At 37.3% G+C, this 20,791-nt stretch overlaps 2 protein-coding genes across 13 annotated transcripts in view; both read left to right on the forward strand.

Annotated features, from left to right (window-relative positions):
- The first annotated feature begins 817 nt into the window (after positions 1-817).
- LOC127799586 (MACPF domain-containing protein At4g24290-like) lies at positions 818-19,244 on the forward strand. 2 transcript variants are annotated; one of them, XM_052333743.1, is made up of 7 exons: positions 820-1,548; positions 2,433-2,671; positions 4,972-5,149; positions 12,224-12,292; positions 12,532-12,718; positions 15,503-15,666; positions 18,392-19,244. In XM_052333743.1, exons 1-7 carry the CDS (start codon positions 1,249-1,251, stop codon positions 19,076-19,078), a joined length of 1,824 nt encoding a protein of 607 aa, XP_052189703.1. In that variant the 5' UTR covers positions 820-1,248; the 3' UTR covers positions 19,079-19,244. The 2 variants fall into 2 exon arrangements, with proteins under 2 accessions (XP_052189704.1, XP_052189703.1); XM_052333744.1 differs by lacking the exon at positions 12,224-12,292 and having other exon boundaries at positions 818-1,548.
- A 502-nt stretch (positions 19,245-19,746) lies between these two features.
- LOC127799908 (DNA repair protein XRCC2 homolog) overlaps positions 19,747-20,791 on the forward strand; it is a 33,333-nt gene continuing 32,288 nt past the window's right edge. For 6 of the 11 annotated variants that reach the window (XR_008022676.1, XR_008022675.1, XR_008022677.1 and 3 more), the window contains exon 1: positions 19,747-20,022. Coding sequence is in view for 5 of the 11 variants with exons in the window: in XM_052334186.1 (XP_052190146.1) it covers positions 19,837-20,022 (186 nt within the window). In the remaining 6 variants the exon portion in view is untranslated. The remainder of the gene's footprint in view (positions 20,023-20,791) is intronic. The other 5 variants (XR_008022674.1, XM_052334185.1, XM_052334184.1 and 2 more) reach the window with 2 other exon arrangements.

Consider the following 20,791-nt stretch of genomic DNA (forward strand, 5'->3'; position numbering starts at 1 on the left):
TAAAAAAGATTTAATAATTTTATTTTTTTGAAATAAATGCCTCTAATGAGATATTTTAAAAATTTGAACTCTCATAAGACTTTTTTACTAAAATATAGGGATACATTTATGTACTTACTCTTTTATTTTTTAAGATGAGATAAGAGAGCAAAAATGAGTGAGGAAAATGTAGTGGTAAAATTATTGATTTCACTTCATTTTTAAATGATAGGGGAGATTTTTGTAATTATGATAAATTTCAAATAGAGTATGATTTATTCTATCTTTCTTTGTCATTATAATTATGTTAAGTCTAAGGGAGTGATTAGCATAATTTACTTTTTTCTTTTTCTCTCCCCCTCACCTTATTTATATATGTTTTTGATGAAGTAAAGATCCTGTCACTAATTGAATTTATAAATTTTTTATAAAATATTAATTATGAATTATTTTAAAATAAATTTGAAAAGTTTACGGAAATAAAAATAATGAGATTCTTAATATGATACTTTTTAAGTGAAAGAAAGATTGAAAATATGTTAGCTATGAGAATTTGGATGGTTGTACATTTTTTTCCCTCTCCTTGAGATGTTTTTACACCCCTAAGGCTACGATGATAATAAGTCCCACCTATTCCTTTGTTGTGGAGATTTAAGTTAATTTGTTGTTAGTTAAGTTAAGCCTGGATTTACTTAGAATTCTATGGGAGGGCGGTGGTCCCTGCCTGACCTGAGGGCTCTTGTGTTGTGCTGGAAGGAAGGAAGCATCCGCGATGGCTGGCTGGCTGGCTAACTATAACTACTCTTGGACGCCCCAAGGAGAAGGGAAGAACACCATCAGGCGAACTACAAATGAGATCGACCGTCGAAAACGAAAAGGCGATGAGGAATTAGTAGTATGGGAGGGAAGTTTGACGAGTCCACGCGAAGCTTCATTGTTAGTGGGTCAAACTCAAAATAGAAAATATAAGGCAAATTAAAAAATAAAAAGAAGACTTTTGCTCCTCCTCGATTCTGGATGAATTTGACAAAGGAGTTGGAGAAAGAAGACCAGAGAGAGAGAGAGAGAGAGAAAGAGTTGGTTGATTGTTTTGTCCATTCATATTCCCTTTTTCGTCCGCATCGAATTTGAGGGTTTCTAGGCGGCTGGGCTGAACCTGTCTTGCTCCGTCTCCGGCTTCCGTTTTGGTATTCTAAATTCGAAATTTTGGCTTTGTTTTCGGAATGAAGTGAGGGAGCTCGGGGGACGGTTTCTAGGAGAGGTAGCTAAATGGCGGAAGCAGGTATTCGTGTTGCCAAGGAGAGAGGACTGCAACTGAGAGCGGCGGCCGAGGCGGCGATAGAGTCAATAGGGTTGGGATATGATCTGACGGTGGATTTGCGGCTCAAGTACTGCAAGAACAACCATTCTTGCGATGCCGATCCCCGCCTAATCACCATCGACATCGACGATAAGGTCCGTGATATTGCCATTCCTGGCGGTATTCTAGTCCAAAATGTCTCCAAATCCATCAAGTGCGATAAAGGCGAAAGGTTGCGCTTCAGCTCCGATGTTCTCTCTTTCCAGCAGGTACTATTCTCTTATTGTCTAACATTAATGTGCACCTGCACCATCTTCCTTGTCTTCGTGATTAGTTTGAAGCTGCAACACTGAGCTGTTACCTTGATGCAATTCGTGGGTTGACCTAGGTCAAATTTACCACAATAATGCCTTGAGTGCTTTCTGAATCTGCGACTCATCTTCTGTATTATAGAAAGAAATCCTATACTAATTGCTTACTACTACTGGTACTGCTTCGTTCGCTCTCACGCGCACACAAAAAGGAAAAAAGAAAAGGGGAAGAAGACATATATGCCATGCAATGATATACTATTACTCTATTTAGTTGAAATATTCTGACAGGATGCTTCTTCCTGCCTGGTAGTATACAGAGTGCGGCTTCTGATTTGAGTTTGCTATTGATTTTCTTTCCCTCGGAAGTTGATGGCTATTTGCTTTTGCATTAAGTCCGATAGCTAGTTTTCCTAATGCATGTTTTATGGTTACTCTTCAAGACTACATCATATGAGTGTTAGGAGCTTTTTCTTCTCACTCATCTTGAGTGCATCTTTCTTTCTTCTATTATGAAAGTAAAATTGTGTTAGAATGATGAAGTGAAAATGCCACCCCCAGATAGTTTAAAGTCTTCCTGGGAGCTTGAATGCTGTTTTGAACCTAGTAACATCTAATTGTCACTTATGTATACGTCACATCTGTGTGTGTGTTTCACACATTTAAGAACATTGCCATATAGTAGTAACTACTAATTATGGAAGAAATGATATTTAAAGTGCTTTCTCAGAGTTAGGAGTAGATTGATGTGCATAACATTGGTATACATTAACTTTCTTGCACGGTTTTCCAAGTTTATGTGCATCTTTAACCATGTAAAATTCTTTTTGTTCAACTTTTAGATGTCAGAGCAGTTTAACCAGGACCTCTCCCTTTCTGGTAAAATTCCCACGGGCCATTTCAATGCTGCTTTTGAATTTAGTGGTTGTTGGCAAAAGGATGCTGCCAACACAAAAGCTCTTGCTTTTGATGGAGTCTTCATTACACTATACAGTATTGTTCTAGAAAAATCTCAAGTAGCATTGCGGGATTATGTTAAGCAAGCTGTGCCATCATCATGGGATCCTGCTGCATTAGCAAGGTGAGTGAATGAATAGCTATTGCAAAATTCTACTTACAATTTAAAAATGAAGTTCTCCTTGATGAAATGCCGAGCTGCTTTCTAGTGATGGCTCGTAATAAGCACTGTGGAGCTGGTGTAACTGGTTTTGACTGTTAAATTATGTAGTTGCTACTAATTTGACAGTCTGCACTACTTTTGACTCCTTGTTGAAGAAGACTTGGAAAATAATGCTTTCAAGGCACATCAAATTTGGTCTAGGTTTGTGATCAATTTATAGAACAGTAATTTCCTTGTGTGAATCAATGATAAGTTTGAAATGAAAAATAATTGATAGATAATGAAGATACTATTTTGTTAGAATATATTTACATGAAAAATATTTTGTTACTGATATGTAACAACACTATTTTTCCTTGCATTCTACAGCCACAGCTTCATGATGTATAGATAAATATGGTTGAATGCTTGGCGTATCAAAATCGTACTCTTTAGGATTTAGCGTATTGGCAAATTCATGCTTGGTTGGACCTAATCTCATGCCCATATCTATGGGCAAATGCAGAGAAATAGGGGATACGTATTGTTAAAAGAATGAGCTTATGGACATGATGGCATGCACTGCCAATTTTCTTAGAAAAATCAAACAGAAAGTGAATCTCAGTTTCAGATAGGTATCACAATAGGACAAGCCATCTAGTGTGGTTGACTAATGTGTGATGTGTGACATGGGTCATCATTATCATATATCAGATACGTGTCATGACCCTCATGGTCTGCCCTAGTAGTAATTCATGTATCTGATGCGTGTCTTCTGATGCATGTCTTCTGATGTGTGTTGCATACACTTACAACAGCTTGTAGTACAAAATGTGCAATTTTTTCCTCATCAACACCTAGGATACACTCACTAAGATACATAAATTGCGAGCCAATTTTTAAAGTTAAAACAGCGTGAAGATGATGGGATAGAAAATATATAGAAATAATTATCTTGTACATCCTCGTACCTTGGACTAAACTGAAACATGGACACATTTGTTGAGCTTAAACCACAAATATTTCATGCTAGTTCAACATGAAAGATGTTTAAATATAAAGATAGATAATTTCATATTTTCACACATTAACAAGATCATTAACCAATTCATTTTTACAATTTAAAAGAAGCACTAATTTCTGATATTCATAGGAACACCCAAAGATGGGAGTAAAAATCTAAATTTCATCCTAGTTATCATAATGGGACGTGCCTCGTGGTTTGTTTCACTGATGTTTTGATGTGTTTCATGATCCATCAATATCAAGCATGCCACTTAGTATTTAAGAAGTATTTTCATGTGTTTGACATCTATGTCTCTAATATATGTTGGATACATCTATGCTATCCATTTTGCAATCTCCTTTCTTTATCACTTATTGCTGTCCAATCAAGCATGCAATTTTTTCCCCGTATCAAACATGTATGCTTTGGGTACATTCACTCAGGCATGTAACTTGGGAGTGAATTGTTGAAGGTAAAACAATGTGGATTTATTTAGGCTTCTTAAACTTAGCAACTTTAAAGTTTGAACTTCCAATTTTCTCATAGGTAGACCTTTGTGTGATACATATTAGAATGATAGAATCTATAAAATGATCTTTTACTATTTGCTATAATAAAATGTAATTATACCTTTATGATAGTGAAGAAACTATTGTTTTCATGGGTAAAAGGAAGACAAATTCATTATTTATATATTTATATATACACACATATGAATGTATATGTGTGTGCCTATTTGTAGTCATGGCAGTTCTATTCCATCTCTTGTTTTCTGATATTGCCATATCAGCGTGTCTTTATCATGTTGTAGTCTTGTGTTATGCCAACTTCTTTATTTGCATATGTTGGCAACAAGCTGATGGGAGAATTATCAGAAGTCAAATTTCAAGTTGTTGTTCCATGTGCATGACCTTTATTCTGTAGCAATGAAAACAAGTTTCTGACATTCATGTTCCCACTACAGTGATCATTTGAGAAATGATAATTGAAATTGACTTGGCTTCTTGCCTGTATACTGTTTAGTAAAGCTTATTTGTCAGCATTCAAGCATGATAAAGTTTGATCATTTCAAATGATTGTTTCAGATATCAGTTATGCCCATTAAAAGTTTAGGCATAACTGATTAGTATTGATGCTAAGTTGAACTTATTACAAATTTGATTCTGATGCTCAAATTATAGTGGCGTTGGGACTGCCAATTGAAGCAGTGATCTGGCAGGAATAAAGTTGATTCATTCTCTTCTTTTTTTTTTTTGGTTTGGTTATGAATTGTCAGGTTCATTGAGAGGTTTGGTACCCATGTTGTTGTTGGCGTCAAGATGGGGGGTAAGGATATTGTATACGTGAAGCAGCAGCATTCCTCCCCTCTTCAACCTGCTGATGTACTGAAGAGATTAAAGGAGGTGGCAGATAAGAGGTTTGGTGATGGAACTGGACAATATGACCCTCGAAAGGTGCATGAAACGGTTTGCATGTTGCTTTGCTTCCATGTATAAACTAATTTTTTGGATCTTAAAGGCACAAATATTGTGTAAAATATTCTAGCTACTTAAACTCTAAAAGCAGGAGGAAAAGTTTTATTATGCCTTCTGCTAGATGAATATAAGGTAGTACTGATGATTCTTATGCAGAATCAAGAACTTCAGTAGGATGTATAGAATCTCAAGATATTAATGTAATATTAAAATCTACTGGTTTTCCTTTTTTCTTTTTGGCTAGGTAAATCTATTGATTTTCAAATTGGTAAAGGATGTGCAAGTTTTTATAATCCAATTAAGCACTGGATGATAATTTTTTTATGTACTATTGAAATTCCTAAGATTTATATTTATGCAAATTTCATAACTCAGTGAATTGCATATAATTTTCAAACCAAAGAGAACAAGTGAAACAAGAATAATGGCTAGGAAATATCAGCAAATTGTTAGTAACTGTTATTCTGAGAGAGAAAAGATTCAAAAAGCACTTAATAGGAAATTGGAGCTTCTGTAGCTAAACATGCTATTTGTTAGTTCACGGAAATTGTGTGGTGTGTGACCGTGTCCATCAAGAACCATCAAGAATTGGAAGCTTCTATATTCAATTTAGGAAACTTGCCTAAACCCATCTTAGGAAACTTTCCTAAGAGTGTAAATATCTTTGATTTTCTAGTGTATAGCTTTGTTTCCTTTTTTGTATAGATGATGTAGTTTCCTATTTTTTGTACATACCTCTTCTATAAAGAGGCCTACCCATGTATCATTATCAAAAAAAGGATATATTAATTCTTACATGGTATTAGAGCCTCTCCTTGCATCTAAACCCTAAAACGTGCCTTCATTGCACATCTCCATAACCCTCACGTCGCCTATGCAATTCACGTCTCTGTCTCCCTCTCGTTTTTCCCCTTAGGCCTTCATTGCCACCTATCAATTCAATCTATTGAACATGTTGGAAGCATCAGAGACTAGCCCCTGCATGACCAGTGGCGAGACAACCCCATAAGACCAAGTGCTCGGTGTCAGTGCCGGTGTCAGTGCTGGTGTCGGTACTGGAACTAGTGTCAATGCAACAGTAGGCGAGCTACCAGGGATGCAACTTTCCTACCGTTTGGACGGTAGGAACTACCTACAATGGGCACAATTGGTTCAAACCTTTCTCAAAGGTCGAGGCAAGCTTGGTCATCTTACATCTCCTTCACCAAAGGTTGTGGATCCAGCTTTTCAGGCATGGGATGTAGAGGATTCTCTTATTATGTCATGACTATGGAATGCCATGCAACCTGAGGTAAGTAGGAACTATATGTTTTTAAGTTCTGCTAAGGAGATTTGGGAGGTAGTTAAGAAAATCTACTCTAAAGTACAAGATGCATTAGTCATTTATAAAGTTAAAACCAAAATCAGTAATACTAAACAAGGAGCGATGTCTATCACTGAGTACTACAATTGTATGAATGGATTATGGTTGGAATTAGACCAATACAAAAACATCAAGATGGTTTGCAGTGCTGATGTTGCAACCCTTAATCAAATAATTAAAGGAATAGGGTAGTCGAATTTTTGACTGGTCTTAACTCTGAGTTTGTCTTAACTCTGAGTTTGACCAAGTAAGGGTGCAGATTCTTTGTCGAGAGAAACACCCTTCTCTCAACGAGGTGTTTGCTATGGTAAGGAGTGAAGAAAACAGAAGGGTAGTAATGCTTAATGGGATTTACATTGAAGGATTGGCAATGGTGTCAAAAAAAGGGGAAGGGTCACAACCTAGATCTAGAAAATCAGGGGCTTAAGCAATGGCTAATAGTAGAGAGGGACTTTGGTGTACCTATTGCAAGAAGCCTCGACATACTAAGACGCTTCAAGCTCCACAAGAAGGAGGTCGTCTTAAACAAGAATGGGGGGTTTACAAACCCAACTGCAAGGCATCGAAACCAGTCCTACTTATCTCACAAGGGACAAGAAGAAGACAAGTCAATGGAAAAGCTAGAAGGAGATTCAAGTTCAGATCTCACCACACTCAATGCTGATGAGATCAACAAACTGAAATCTTTCCTAAAGACTATACAAGATGGAGCCTGCTCATTAGCACATCACGAACCCTCAGCAATTGCTCTTATTTTGTATTTTTTCCAGCCTTAAACACTGATAGGAATGATGTTTGGATCTTGGATTCAGGAGCTACAAACCATATGACATCTAACTCCCATGTGTTTTCTACTTACTAGCCACTTAAGACCTCTAAACACATTACAATTGCTAATGGGACCTCAGTCCCTATCATTGGACATGGCAGAGTTAATCTCAGCCTTGATATCTCCATTGACCATGTTCTTCATGTTCCCCAATTATCAACCAATCTCCTTCCTATCCACCAACTCACCAAAGATCTACACTGCCATGCTATTTTTTCTTCTAATGTGTGTGAGTTTCAAGCAATAAGGACCGGGAAGAGGATTAGTGTTGCTAAGGAAAAGGGTGGGTTGTACTGCTTAACAAGAAAGGCTCCTTGTTCTCCTAGAAACTAGCTGGAGGTGGCTTGCTTCTCACAGGTTACAAGAAGTCATGAACAAATTTAGCTGCATCACTATATTTAGCTGCATCAATATCGTTTAGGTCATCCTCCTTTTGTTTTGTTAAAGGCTATGTTTCCTACTCTATTTCTTTCCATTGACCCGAGTATGTTTCATTGCGATGTATGTGTTATTTCTAAACAACATCATGTTTCTTTATCCAATTAGTAATAAACTCTACTCTACACCATTTGCATTGATTCACTCTGATGTGTGGGACCCTTGTAGAATTCCTAACTATTTTGGAGCACGTTAGTTTATCTCCTTTATTGATGATTGTACCCGTATGACATGAGTTTTTTTGCTAAAAGACAAAGCAGTCACCAAAATAGTTTTGCCAACCTTTTGTAAAATGATTTTTACCCAATTTGGAACTCCTATAAAGAAATTCAGAATTGATAATGCTTGAGATTATTTCAATCATCACATGCATCAATTTTTTCACACGAAGGAATTGTCCATAAATCTTCCTGTATAGATACTTCACAACAAAATAGAATAGCTGAAAGGAAGATGAGACATCTCCTTAATGTGGCTCGAGCCCTACTTCATTATCATAGGGTTCCTAAAAATTTTTGGGGGAAGACTGTCCTTACTGCAACATTTCTCATTAATCGCATACCCACAAAAGTTCTAAACCAATAAAGTCCCCTTACATGTCTCACCACTCATTTCTCTGATTTCAATTTGCACACCTCTCTTCCTCTTAGAGTGTTTGGTTGAGTCTCCTTCATTCATATTTCCAAACACTGTTGGGATAAGCTTGATCCAAGGGCTGTCAAGTGTGTCTTTCTTGGGTATTCTCCCACACAAAAATGGTATAAATGCTACGATCCCTTTACTTGCAAGCTATATGTTTCTAAAGATGTCACCTTTGTTGAGTCCACCCCATTTTTTGGTTTCTGTCCAACTGGTCACCAAGGGGAGATGTCTTATGGTGACCCTACTAGTGATATCCTCTTTCCTACCCTTGTGTCTACCCCTTCGGATGACCCACAACCTAGCTTCTTCCAGCCTAAGTCTGATGAGATCAACCAAACTAGTCCAACTCCTCAAAATCCATCGCTTCTTCCCATTGATCTCTCCTTAGGTAGCCACAATCAGGATGAATCCAATGAACAAATTGCCACCAAAGTTTGGTAACTCTAGTGAGGTACAAAGGGTCTCCATATGTTTACAAGCAGAAGCAACCTAGCCTAGAAACTCAACATGCACCATCCTCCTCTCCTACTCAAGGTATGGATCACACACTACCTATGTCTACAGCCTCTATCAGCCCTATTGTTGATGATTTAGACCTGCCTATTGCACTTAGAAAGGGATTTAGAAGTTGCACTCAACACTCAATGACCAATTACCTATCCTACCATCGCCTCTCCCAGAAAGGGATTTAGAAGTTGCACTCAACACCCAATGACCAATTACCTATCTTACCATCGCTTCTTCCAAAAACATAGAAGCTTCCTGACATCTTTAGATTCAATTATCATTTCCAATTCAGTAACTGAGGCTCTAAGGGATTAGAATTGGAAGCAAGCTATGTTGGAGGAGATGAGTGCTTTAAAAAAGAACCATACATGTGATCTTGTGGCCAGACCTAAGGGGGTTAATCCAGTTGGGTGTAGATGGATTTTTAATGTCAAGTACAAGACTGACGGGACCCTTGAAAGGTATAAGATTAGGCTGGTAGTTAAAGGCTACACACAATCTTATGGAGTTTATTATCTTGAAACATTTGCTTCAGTGGAAAAAATGACCACAATACGAATACTTCTCTCATTAGCAGTCTCATTTGAGTGGAGTCTTCAAGAGCTAGATGTAAAAAATGTATTCCTCCATGGGGACTTAGAGGAGGAAGTGTTTATGGACTTGCCACCAGGTTTTCAAGAAGGGCATGAAGGAAAGGTATGTCGGCTCAAGAAGGCCCTATATGGGCTCAAGCAGTCTCCTATGGCTTGGTTCAGGCGGTTTTCTAAAGCCATGAACACTATAGGATATGGCCAAAGTCGAGGGGACCACACTCTATTCATCAAACACTCAAAAGAGGGAAATGTTACAGTACTACTAGTATATGTTGATGACATGATAGTGACTGGCAATGATGAAGAAGAACAGAAAAAAACTCAAGGAAAGGCTATCTAAGGAATTTGAGATTAAAGACTTGGGTATACTCAAGTATTTTTTTGGAATTGAAGTGGCTTATTCCAAAGCAGATATTTTCATCTCTCAAAGGAAATATGCGTTGGATTTGTTGGCTGAAACAGGTTTAAGTGGAGGAAAAGGATCTAAAATCCCTATTGATCCTAATAGCAAGTTGTGGAACAACCCTAATAGTCAACCGGTGGACAAAGGACGGTACCAAAGGCTACTTGGGAGATTGATATTATCTCTCGCACACCAGACTATACATTACTTTTGCAGTCAACCTGCTAAGCCAATTCATACACAACCCAGCCGAGGAGTATATGTTGGCTATTTGAAAAATCCTAAGTTACCTAAAGGCCACTCCAGGTAAGGAGATTCTATTTAAGGCAGGAAATAAGCTAAACCTCAGAGGATTTTCATATGTGGACTATGCTGGGTCCATGATTGATAGGAGATCTACAAGTAGATATTGTGGCTAGATCGAGTGCAAAGACAAAGTTTAGGGGTATGACCTTGGGTCTATGTGAAATTTTATGGCTGAGAATTGTCCTTGATGGGGATTCTAGTCCAAGACTCAATTGAGTTGTGGTGTGATAACTAATCAACAATTAGTATAACCCATAATCTGGCTCAACATGATCAGACCAAGCATGTTGAGGTAGACCGGCACTTCACAAAGGAGAAGTTGGAAGTTGGGCTCATCCATCTACCTTATGTTCCATTTGAGGAACAAGTTGCTAGTATATTGACCAAAGGGCTTCTGGTGAAACGGTTTGAAGAACTAGCAGGCAAACTGGGAATGTGGGATATACATTCTCCAAGTTGAGGAAGAGTGTTAGCTCACGGAAATTGTGTGGTGTGTGACCACGCCCTTCAAGAATTGGAAGCTTTTATATTCTGCTTAGGAAACTTTCCTAAGAGTGTAAATATCTTTGATTTCCTAGTGTATAGCTTTGTTTCTTTTTTTGTATAGATGATCTAGTTTCCTATTTTCTGTACATACCTCTTCTATAAAGAGGCCTACCTGTGTATCATTATCAAAAAAGGATGTATTAATTCTTACACTAATAGATTGTTTTTTTGAACTAAAAGTCCTATGATGTTGGAAAATTTGTACTAAGACTCGTTATAATGCTGGCTATGCTTAAAAAATAGGCTTCAAGATTTTCATTTCAAAATGAAATATAGATGAAGCTTGTGTTGATGTCTTTCTCTAAAGGATGTATTCCCCACCACCCCACCTTCCCTCCTTGTAAGTTTTCTTTCAACTTGTTCAGAGCACCTACAGTTGCACATTTTGGTCTGTAAAGTGGCGAATCTAGTTTCAGTGAGCTCCAGCAAGGAATCATGTTCTCTCTAGAATATGGTTTTTATGGTTCATCTGTCATCTTGACTAAAAAGAAAGGGGAAAAAGAAACAGCATTTGTCATCTCCACCATGAAGGAAAATGAAAAAACATCTTTCTGTCTGGTTAGAATATGTTTATTCAGGGGGAGGAAAGATTTGAAAAGGCTGCAATATGGGAACAGAGTTTACTGTTATTAGGAATGCTTTTGGAGAGTATTCTGACCAGAATTCCTATGTAGTTGATTGGAAAATTGTAGTAAGACCAGTCATAAGGCTGCCTATGCTCTAAAACGTAGGCTAAAAAATGTTCTTCCCATATTGAAGTATAAAATCTTGTGTGACAGACCCCATCCTAGTCAGTAATTGCCTAGGTGTGGTGGTCTGGTGGGTCCCACTTTCCCCACTGAAGTGGTGCTCTTAAAAAATTTCTGCTATACTGCGTGGTTTGTTCCCATTCCCCCCTTTTCTTCACTTAGCAAATAAATAAATAAATAAAAGAAGTGTAAAATCTTGTATTGGTACTTCTTTCCGCTCACTGATATATCTCCTCGTCCCCCACTCTATTAATCCATCTTCTTTGAACTTCTTGATATGACTTAGGTAGGCATTTTGCTTTACAAAGTGACTAATCGACTCAGTCTTCACTTAATATAAGTGCACGAATTATAAGAAAGCTCCTGCAAGCATCATAATGATGCCTAAAATATGTTTCCTATATATTCTTCTGTCAAATCGTCCAAAATAAAGAAGAAAAAAGCATTTATCATCTTGACCAAGAAGGGAGAAGAAAAAAGATCTTTAATGGTATTTTTCACTATTTGTGATTAATATTTATCTTGGTTGAAGATGTGGCATCTGAATGCCTGGTTATTGTTCAAGGTTTTATACATGTGGCGCCAATCATTACTTCATGTACTGCATTGAAGAGGCAAATAAAGTATACCTGGCAGTGGCTGTGACTTCTTAAACTAACTTCTCTTTTATATTTTAGCTGGAGATCAAGGACCATGGTCTGACCTTCTTGGACTCCAGTGCAATGAGTTCTTACTCTCAGCAAGAGGTAAGAATTATGCAAAGATAAACACTTCTAAGTTTATTCTTCTACTTTTACTTCTATAAATTGCTAAATTTAAGTGCTTGATTGTGCTGAGTGACCCCATGCATATGTCGGAGACTCAGATTTGTATTATTGTAACCCAGGCACTGAATATTCAAAATGTACATATCTACTCAAGGTTTTAAGCAACTTACAGGCTGGGTTTTCTTTTGGGAGCCTTATATATAGAATTTTTAATGCAGGATATTGCTTTTTTATGGAAGCGGAGAGGTGGAAATAATAATAAAAATATACCCCACGATAAGTGGTGTCAGACAGTCCAACTTGAGCCTGATGTGATCTCTCTGTCCCTCATTCCGATATCATCATTGTTGAGTGGTATTGATGGGAGTGGATTCTTGAGCCATGCAATTAATCTCTATCTACGTTGTAAGTAATAAAAGCCATTTCTTTATGCAATAGTTTGAAATATCATCGCTGTCTTATCATTAGTCTTTTATCAGTGGGTTTTTTCTTACAAAGACACTGAGTAATGTCACATGCCTATTAGACAATTTACGGCTAGTTGTAGTATGAAGTCGGTGTTAGAAAAATGCATCTCTGCCGTATATGCATAATTTAGAGTTATTTCATTTATTATGTCAACTTAGTCGCATATCTGGATACTTGAGAGCTAATTACTTCAAGGATTTTCTTTTTCTTTTCTTTAATCTACTTTACATGTTCTACTGTGACCATCTTCACTGTTCTATTGCATTTCATTCTATGCAAAATCTATTATCTCATAAATTTTCTGTGATTAAAGCAATAGCAAGCATAAGATTTAAATTTTTAGACCCTTAACAGCGCTATTACTTCCATTGTTAACCTACTAGGTATGAAACCAAATTGGTTTTTCAGACATTGGTTTCTCTTCTTAACCTTTGCTCAACTACTCTCTGCTAAAGCTCCATGGTGTAGCTCAATTCTGTAGTTTCCAAACTCCGAATATCTCCTTTATTCTTATAAATAGGACTAAAGTGCTCTTCATCCACTCATCGACATCCTTTTTATTTAAGGATCATATTAAATAATTTTATTAAGTAAAAAATTCCTCTTTCATGCATTCCATGCTTCTATCTAGATATTATTTTCTATTTTTTTGGCTAAATAAAGAGTAAGGGGGCAACTAGCACTAAGGAATGTCTAGTTTGAGCTATAGCTATTGCTGGGAAGGTGAGCCCATCACCCTAGCCCCACCCCAGTGTACAGTGCCAAAGCCCTGCATCCATCACTCATTTTGGCGTCATGGGTCTGGGTCATTCTGCAAGTAGGATGGCTTTAAGGTGCGAGCCCCAGACCAGGGGGACACATGAGAAATCCCAAACCGCTAGGCTACCACTATGGTGGTGATATTATTTTCTTTAACTTGATTCAAACTATCTAAGCAAGCAGTAGAATCAAAGGACTTACCTGCCTTCCAATCAACTAAGTGGCCGTTCTCGGTTTTCTCCTTTTCTTTCACTCTTTCTTGCTAGCTCTCAGTTTCTCTATCTTTGTTTCTTTCTAACCTCCACTGAGTGTAAAGCTTCTCATTTTATATCACCTCATGCTTAAATGAAGGCAGGGTCATCACATAATTATTTAGTTAATCTAATGGAGTCGGCCACCCATTACACGTGTTCACAAAGTTAAGAAGTTCGAGATCCCTTAGCTGATTGCACTTTCTTTTCTATCTCCAAGAATTCGATCACCATTGAGCAAATTGAAATGAAATCTTCAATTCAATGTCATCTTGATGCCTAGCAAGATGACTCGACAATTTGATTAATTGATATCGCCACCTACTTTTATTCCACTGCCTAGAAGGTTTAAGGCAATTTGGCCATTTATACTCAAGTCTCAAGCATGAGGAATTTGGCAACTAAAATTTCAATTACCACCACCTGCTTTGGGTTTACACAAATAATTAGAATTGACTGCTTGCCATGTTAAATCTTCTCAAGCATTTCAGATTCCTCGGTATTTTTGCTCAGCTTTCCATTATTTAATTAATTTCTTTTCTATTTTTTATCATTGGTCCTACTAGGATCATGGGTATTTTTGATCCTACTAGGATCATGGGTATTTTTGATCGTTTGAATACTTAACCCCTGTACCTCACTTAGCAATTCCATACTACACCATAATGTTTCTATATTTGATAGTTTCATTGGAATTTACATTGTCCCTTTGGATTAGCCATTTTCCAACTTGAAAACACGTATAGGCTCATTGTGAAAATCATTGTGTAGCCCATTTGTTATTTTGGTTTAACCATCATCCCTCTTGTTGGAGTTGCATTTAAATTACAAAACCTGATTACTTCACTGTCAGTGTGCTCAGTGCTCAGTTGACTGAGGTCTCTCACTTGGGTGACCGAGCTTCACCAGTGAGCTATCCCATGTTCTCACTTAGCTCATTTCACCTCAAGCACTTAATTACTCTTAATCAGGTCAATTAATTTCTCAAAATGCGTTAATAATTATCAAAATCTGAATATCACTTCCATTAAAATATTCTCATAACTCCATGTGATATGGGGTACTATGGACTGCCACCCCTGTCTAGGCTTAGTTAATCCTAAAGCCTGCTCTTCATCGATCGCTCCCTGAGTTGGTCTTAAATCACCTCAACTTCATTCACGCACGTCTAATCTCATAATGTAAAGCTTACCCATGCTAACCCACACAATATATGGTATACATTCCATAGACAAAATATATGGGTCATTACATATCTCCTGTGTTGGAAGATAAGGGTGAGAACATGCTGCCTTACATGGCTGTACTGTTTTGGTTTAAATGTTCACTAGAGAAAAATTGGCATTTGTGTACTTTTAGCAGTGCCATCACTGCAGCCTTTATTTTACTTCATGACCTGGTAATATTGTTATATTTGTTCTGTGGTTTTGATCTGTGATTGGAAACAGAGTTATCTTGTTCCTGTATGCTGGAGTATTTTTTCTACTTGTAGTTCTAGTTTTGCTAATTGCAGTTTATTTTTGTTTTTTACTATTTAGTAAAGTTACTTTTCATAAGTAATTCATGACAGCTGTTTGATAGGCTCAGTGTTCTTGTCTTATTTAACTTGCACGTTTTTGGAGTAAATTTTTTTTACTGTTTACTAGTCATGCTACAAACTACAAATCCCCTTTGCTACCAATGAGTTTTAGCCTTTGCCTTCTGAATGCAGATAAACCACCAATTGAAGAACTTTATCAGTTTTTGGAGTTTCAACTTCCGAAGCAGTGGGCACCAGTATTTGGTGAGCTTGCTGTTGGTCCTGAAAAGAAACAAAGTGGTGCGTCTTTACAATTTAGTCTTATGGGTCCCAAGCTTTATGTTAACACTGACCTGGTAATTTTCTCTTTCTAAAACTTTCTATTTTCCCCTTTCTTCAGTAGGCTACTAGAATAAAGATTACATGAAGTTGTTTGGCATTTCTGTGAAATTATAAACCATACTGCTTGCTAAGTAAACATGCATTGTATAATTTAGTTTTCTATCCAAGAGTAAAGATTGATAAAATGCATGTTGGTGATGGAGGAGAAGTGTTGAATGGTTTAGGATCAGCTTGGTGTTTTGAATTCTCTTTGCCATGCAAGCCATGACTTCAGTTTGAAGCCAGCTTATGCATTGAGCTTGAAGGAATCAGGTTTTTGGTGGTTTGAGTAGACCAGTGATACCATGATGACAACTCTCCTGGAAGCATGATCTGGATTGTGTTATCAGGTTCTTGGTTAGTTTGGTAGTGGATCACAAGATAGACAAACTCCAATTTAAAGAAAATATAGGGACATTAAAAAGAGAAAAAAATAGGTTTCCCATATCGAAAGCAATCTGGAGTTTGGGATTCAAAATTGTAGTTATGTTAAAAAAAATACCAATTACTATATATGTGTGTTTGTATATAGAGGGGAAGAGATAGACTTGCTTCGAATGAACTGTAACCCCAAATACCGGTCTGTCTAAGCCATCTCCCTATACCTTGTACCAAGAAAAATGTCATGCTGCATATCTGTAGTTGTACCACCTACCATAACAAACTGTGAACTGGGTGACATTGGAGTATACTTGATTTCTTACCTCAAGGTTCTTTTTAACATAGCGGTTAGCGTATAAAATAAAACCTGTGTTTTGTAGTCCAGCTTTTTCCTTTTAATGAACCTGTGCTCATGTAGAATGATTTGCTTGTGATGGCAGAGAGTTATCTGGCTATTTGACCTGTGTGCCACATGAGGTGTCTATTCCTTGGGAGGCCATTATGGGCACACTCTTAAGCCATTATGGGCACACTCTTAAACTTTTAGGTTCACCACCTATCCATAAATTTGAAAGAACAAGGCAGGCTATTGGCTGATTCAGATGGCCATCTAATATGCTCATTAATTTTTATAGTTCTATTTGTATGCATGTATCTTTGTGCAGCCAGACATAGGCAGAAGTGGCAGCCTCTACCTGTTTAAACTTTTAATTTATTGGAATATTGGTACTGTTTGCAGTTATTCCAATGTTAGGTTGTAAATATTAAAAATAAATTTCCACAATTGAATTAAAGAATTTTCACCTGTGTTTATGGCATGACAATAATTCTGCCATGGAAAACCAGCAAATATGTATTTGGATGAGCTTCTGGTCATTAACAATATTGTCCAAAAAATGCTAATAGCTGAATGATTTTCACATTGGAACACTCATTTGAGACATAAAAACACAGCTGTGAATGGAACTGGAATTGTTTCTTATTTATTTTCTTAAATTTTTTCTTGAAAGGTAGAAAAGATCAAATGTATAGATTGAAATGTCAATAGGGTGGAGTTTTAGTGAGGACAAATGTTTAAGAATTAGCCTTCACGTCTCCAGAACTTTTACATGAGAACTGTTGAGGGGAAAAATAAGCTATATTTGTTTTGTTATTTGTGCTCTAGTTGGAACTAGGATTTGTGGTAGGAGTAAAAAAAAAAAAAATTGAATGCATTACGTAAAAATCCTTGTTCCAAACACAGTATAAAATTTTCATACTACAAGAAAATTGCTTCAAGATTATCTTAAATTCTAATAACGTATTATATGTGTATGCCTCAATGATAGCACACTGGTAGCACAATTTGCTTTCTACATGATTTAGGCTCTTTTATTTTTTGATGAGTACAGTGGACGTTCCAAGAGCACAATCGATTCCAAGAGTAAGGCATTACATTAAAGGACAAATTATCAAAGCATGACAATACAAAGCAAATATATCCAACAAGAAGTTGGAGAAAATCCTAAGAAAACTTGCACTTAGCAAGAATTGAACTTAGGTCCCAGGGCCTCTGCCTTGCCACTGAACCAAGGCTTAATTGGCAGGTAATTTAGGTTCTTTATCTTCAGAAGTGCATGCAATGCATGTTAATTAACAAATAATATGCATTGTTCAAAAAATTTAGATCTTTCCACATGCAGGTTTCGACAAGTTTTTAAAATTTCGTAATTATGCCTCTTTTATGTTTTTTTTTTTTTTTTAGAATTTAGGCCTTCGGGTTTGTAATAGAATGTTGACCAGGAAGAAGCTGTACATAGATGAATTACTCCATTGGTTAGATCCATGATTATTTGATATTGTGTCAAAATCACAACAATAAATCACAAGCCTTAATCCTATTAGGTGGGGTTGCTACATGAATTCTAGACCTCCAAACATCTTTATCTATAGCCATCTTCTTTGTCAGGCTTTTGTATTCTGTTATATTTAAAGGTTTTCCATCAAGTTTGTATTGGTCTTTTTCTTCTTCTTTTGTTACAAACTTCTTCCATTTCTTCCACTAACCTTACAAGTAATCTATTGGTTTTTATCACGTGTCCAAACCATCTTAATCGGGTCCTGCATCTTATCTTCAATAGGCCTTATTATTATTTATTTTTCTATTTTATCTTGTCTTGTCCTGTATGGCCATTCATCTACTGCAACATCCTCTTGTTAGCTATGCTTATAATTTGCACACATTAGTACTAACGACCTAATATTCTGAGCCATGTACAAAAATGTTTATACGATCTCATGACTATTTTACAAATTGGTTGATGGTTATGTTGATGACAGGTAGACGTGGGTAAGCGGCCAGTCACTGGCATGCGCCTCTATTTGGAAGGAAAAAGGAACAACTGCTTGGCAATTCATTTGCAGCATCTTTCCTCCCTTCCAAAAAGCTTCCAACTTCAAGATGAGGCAAATGGCAACTCCCGACACTCCTATGATCGTCGGTACTATGAGAAGGTCCAGTGGAAGAGCTTCTCTCATGTATGCACCGCCCCTGTTGAATCCGATGAGCTTTCTGTTGTTACGGGTGCCTGGTTTGAAGTTAGGGACTCTGGTCTCAAGAAGGTTCTCTTCTTAGGCCTCCAGTTTTCCAGAGTTGTTGGTGGTATAATGGTGAAGAAACCAGAGTGGGATGGCTCTCCAGCCGCGTCTCAAAAATCAGGAGTCATCTCAACCTTGATTAGCACTCGTTTCTCATCGGCTGAAAAACAACCACAACCAGCTCCACGGCCATCAGACATCAACGTAAACTCTGCTTTGTATCCTGGGGGTCCGCCTGTTCCAGCTCACTCTTCTAAACTTCTGAGGTTTATTGACACGACTGAGATGACACGGGGACCGCAAGACCCGCCCGGTTACTGGGCCGTGTCCGGAGCAAAGCTTTCAGTTGACAAGGGTAAGATATCTCTGCGTGTCAAGTATTCTCTTCTGACTGTGGCTTTTCCTGATGAAGAGGTGCAATTGCGCTAGAAACCAACCCAAAGCAAAGGGGTTATTGTGAAAGTTCTGTTGATTTTGCTGACAGATTCGCTTTAGTGCTTGGGTAGTAAATTTTCTTGTATAAATTTAAATTATTTTGGACAATGTTTATGATATACTCTGCAAATATTGTAGAGTGGGGGTTGATTCGATGAAATTTCCTCTAATTGCTTGAAAATGCTAAATGAAATCAACACCATGGCACAAGGGGGCGGGTTCATGTAGAGTTGGGTTATTGACTAAATAATAAAGGGTTTTAATCTTTTATTTTTTTGTCAATGTTGTACATCATAAAAATGGCAATTATTTGTTGTGTATAATAAGAATAATATTAGAAGTTGTGATGATGGTGGCGTTTTTTCTTTAGAGAAGATTAAGGTGATTGTGTGTTATTATTTTTTTTATCTAGCATATTTCTTAATGAGGATGTAATATATGATTGATGACACTATTATTAGTAGTTATGATAATGAATTTTAATAATTTTGAAATTAATAAATTTATATTAAATTTATTTACCTTTATTTTTTTTTTTTGTGGTCATTTCAGTCTTAATTTTTTTTTTTGGGTCTTAAAACACAATCTCATATATTTTAAGAATTGGTGCATCTTAATTTTACAACTAACAAAAAGAACACAAAGTGGGTTTGGGCTTATAAAAGAATTACGAAGAAAGTGAAACGAACGACCAAATCAACTTTTTATCTTTCGTAAGGAACGTCCAACCCCGTTGAAGGTTCGTTGATGTCATGGAGGAGGAAGTGGAGAGATGGGTTCAAGCAGAAGAAAGCGCAAAAGCAATGCTTGGAAGGGTTTTCAAGGAGCGGCCATTGTTGCTTCTTCGTCCTCCTTTTCATAGGGTTCCTCTTCGCCCTGGCAACGTCGTTGAGGTCGTCGGCCCTTCTCCTTCTGCCAAAACCCACATCTTAATTCAGGTGCTGCTTCTTCTTCTTGGCTGTGGCTGTACATCTTTGGGTCTATTTAACCGGTCTTGCTTTTCAATTCAAGTCTATCTCCGTCTCTCTTTCTTTTGCGCTCCGAAACACTACTTGTGTCGGGTAAATATCGTGCTGGAAGTCTGAGACACCATGAAGGATTAGATCCGCTCCCGCGAACGAATTGTCTAAAGTAGTCTGCCCAAATTTAAATGATAAGGCTGTCTGATTGTCTGTTGTCTGAATTTTCCTTAGCTTCATTACCCTCCTTCATATCCCTTACTTCTCAAACAAGCTTTCCAAACGAGGTAGAGCCGGAGAGCAGCAACCTTAAGTGTCAGCTTTGGTCGAACTACATAGGCTTGTCTGTTGCCCTCTCAAAACATGCTAACTTACCAGCTCTCTTGAAGTGTACTTGACTGTAAGGATGGTAGTTAATTAATAACCTTTTTTCTAAGAAAGCAACAGTCCATTAAGAAAAGACTGCAAAGATGGAGATATAAAAAACAGAGGAGTTCAAAACAAAAATATTCTTATATATCAACAAGCATGTATAAATAATACATATCAAAAGTTCCTTCCAAGCTGGGACCCAAGTCCTCTAAGCCATCAAAGGCCCTTCTATTCCCCTCTCTCCAAAGGAGCAGACCTGGATCAAGCAAAAAAGAGCGGCTTCCCAAACACACTTAATTGGGAGCCACCCCGCCCACCAAGGCAAAAGTCCAAAAAAGAAATTGGCTTCACTCATGTGAATCCTTCAAATTGATCA

Source organism: Diospyros lotus, chromosome 4 (genome assembly GCF_014633365.1).
Source record: "Diospyros lotus cultivar Yz01 chromosome 4, ASM1463336v1, whole genome shotgun sequence".
Classification (NCBI taxonomy): domain Eukaryota; kingdom Viridiplantae; phylum Streptophyta; class Magnoliopsida; order Ericales; family Ebenaceae; genus Diospyros; species Diospyros lotus.

What these genes read in the sequence shown, in the direction of transcription:
- LOC127799586 (XM_052333743.1), top strand. Translation starts at nt 1,249, where the DNA reads ATGGCGGAAGCAGGTATTCGTGTTGCCAAGGAGAGAGGACTGCAACTG. An exon ending in GATCCTGCTGCATTAGCAAG is followed by an intron (nt 2,672 to 4,971) that starts GTGAGTGAATGA and finishes ATGAATTGTCAG; the next exon opens with GTTCATTGAGAGGTTTGGTA. An exon ending in TTTATGTTAACACTGACCTG is followed by an intron (nt 15,667 to 18,391) that starts GTAATTTTCTCT and finishes TGTTGATGACAG; the next exon opens with GTAGACGTGGGTAAGCGGCC.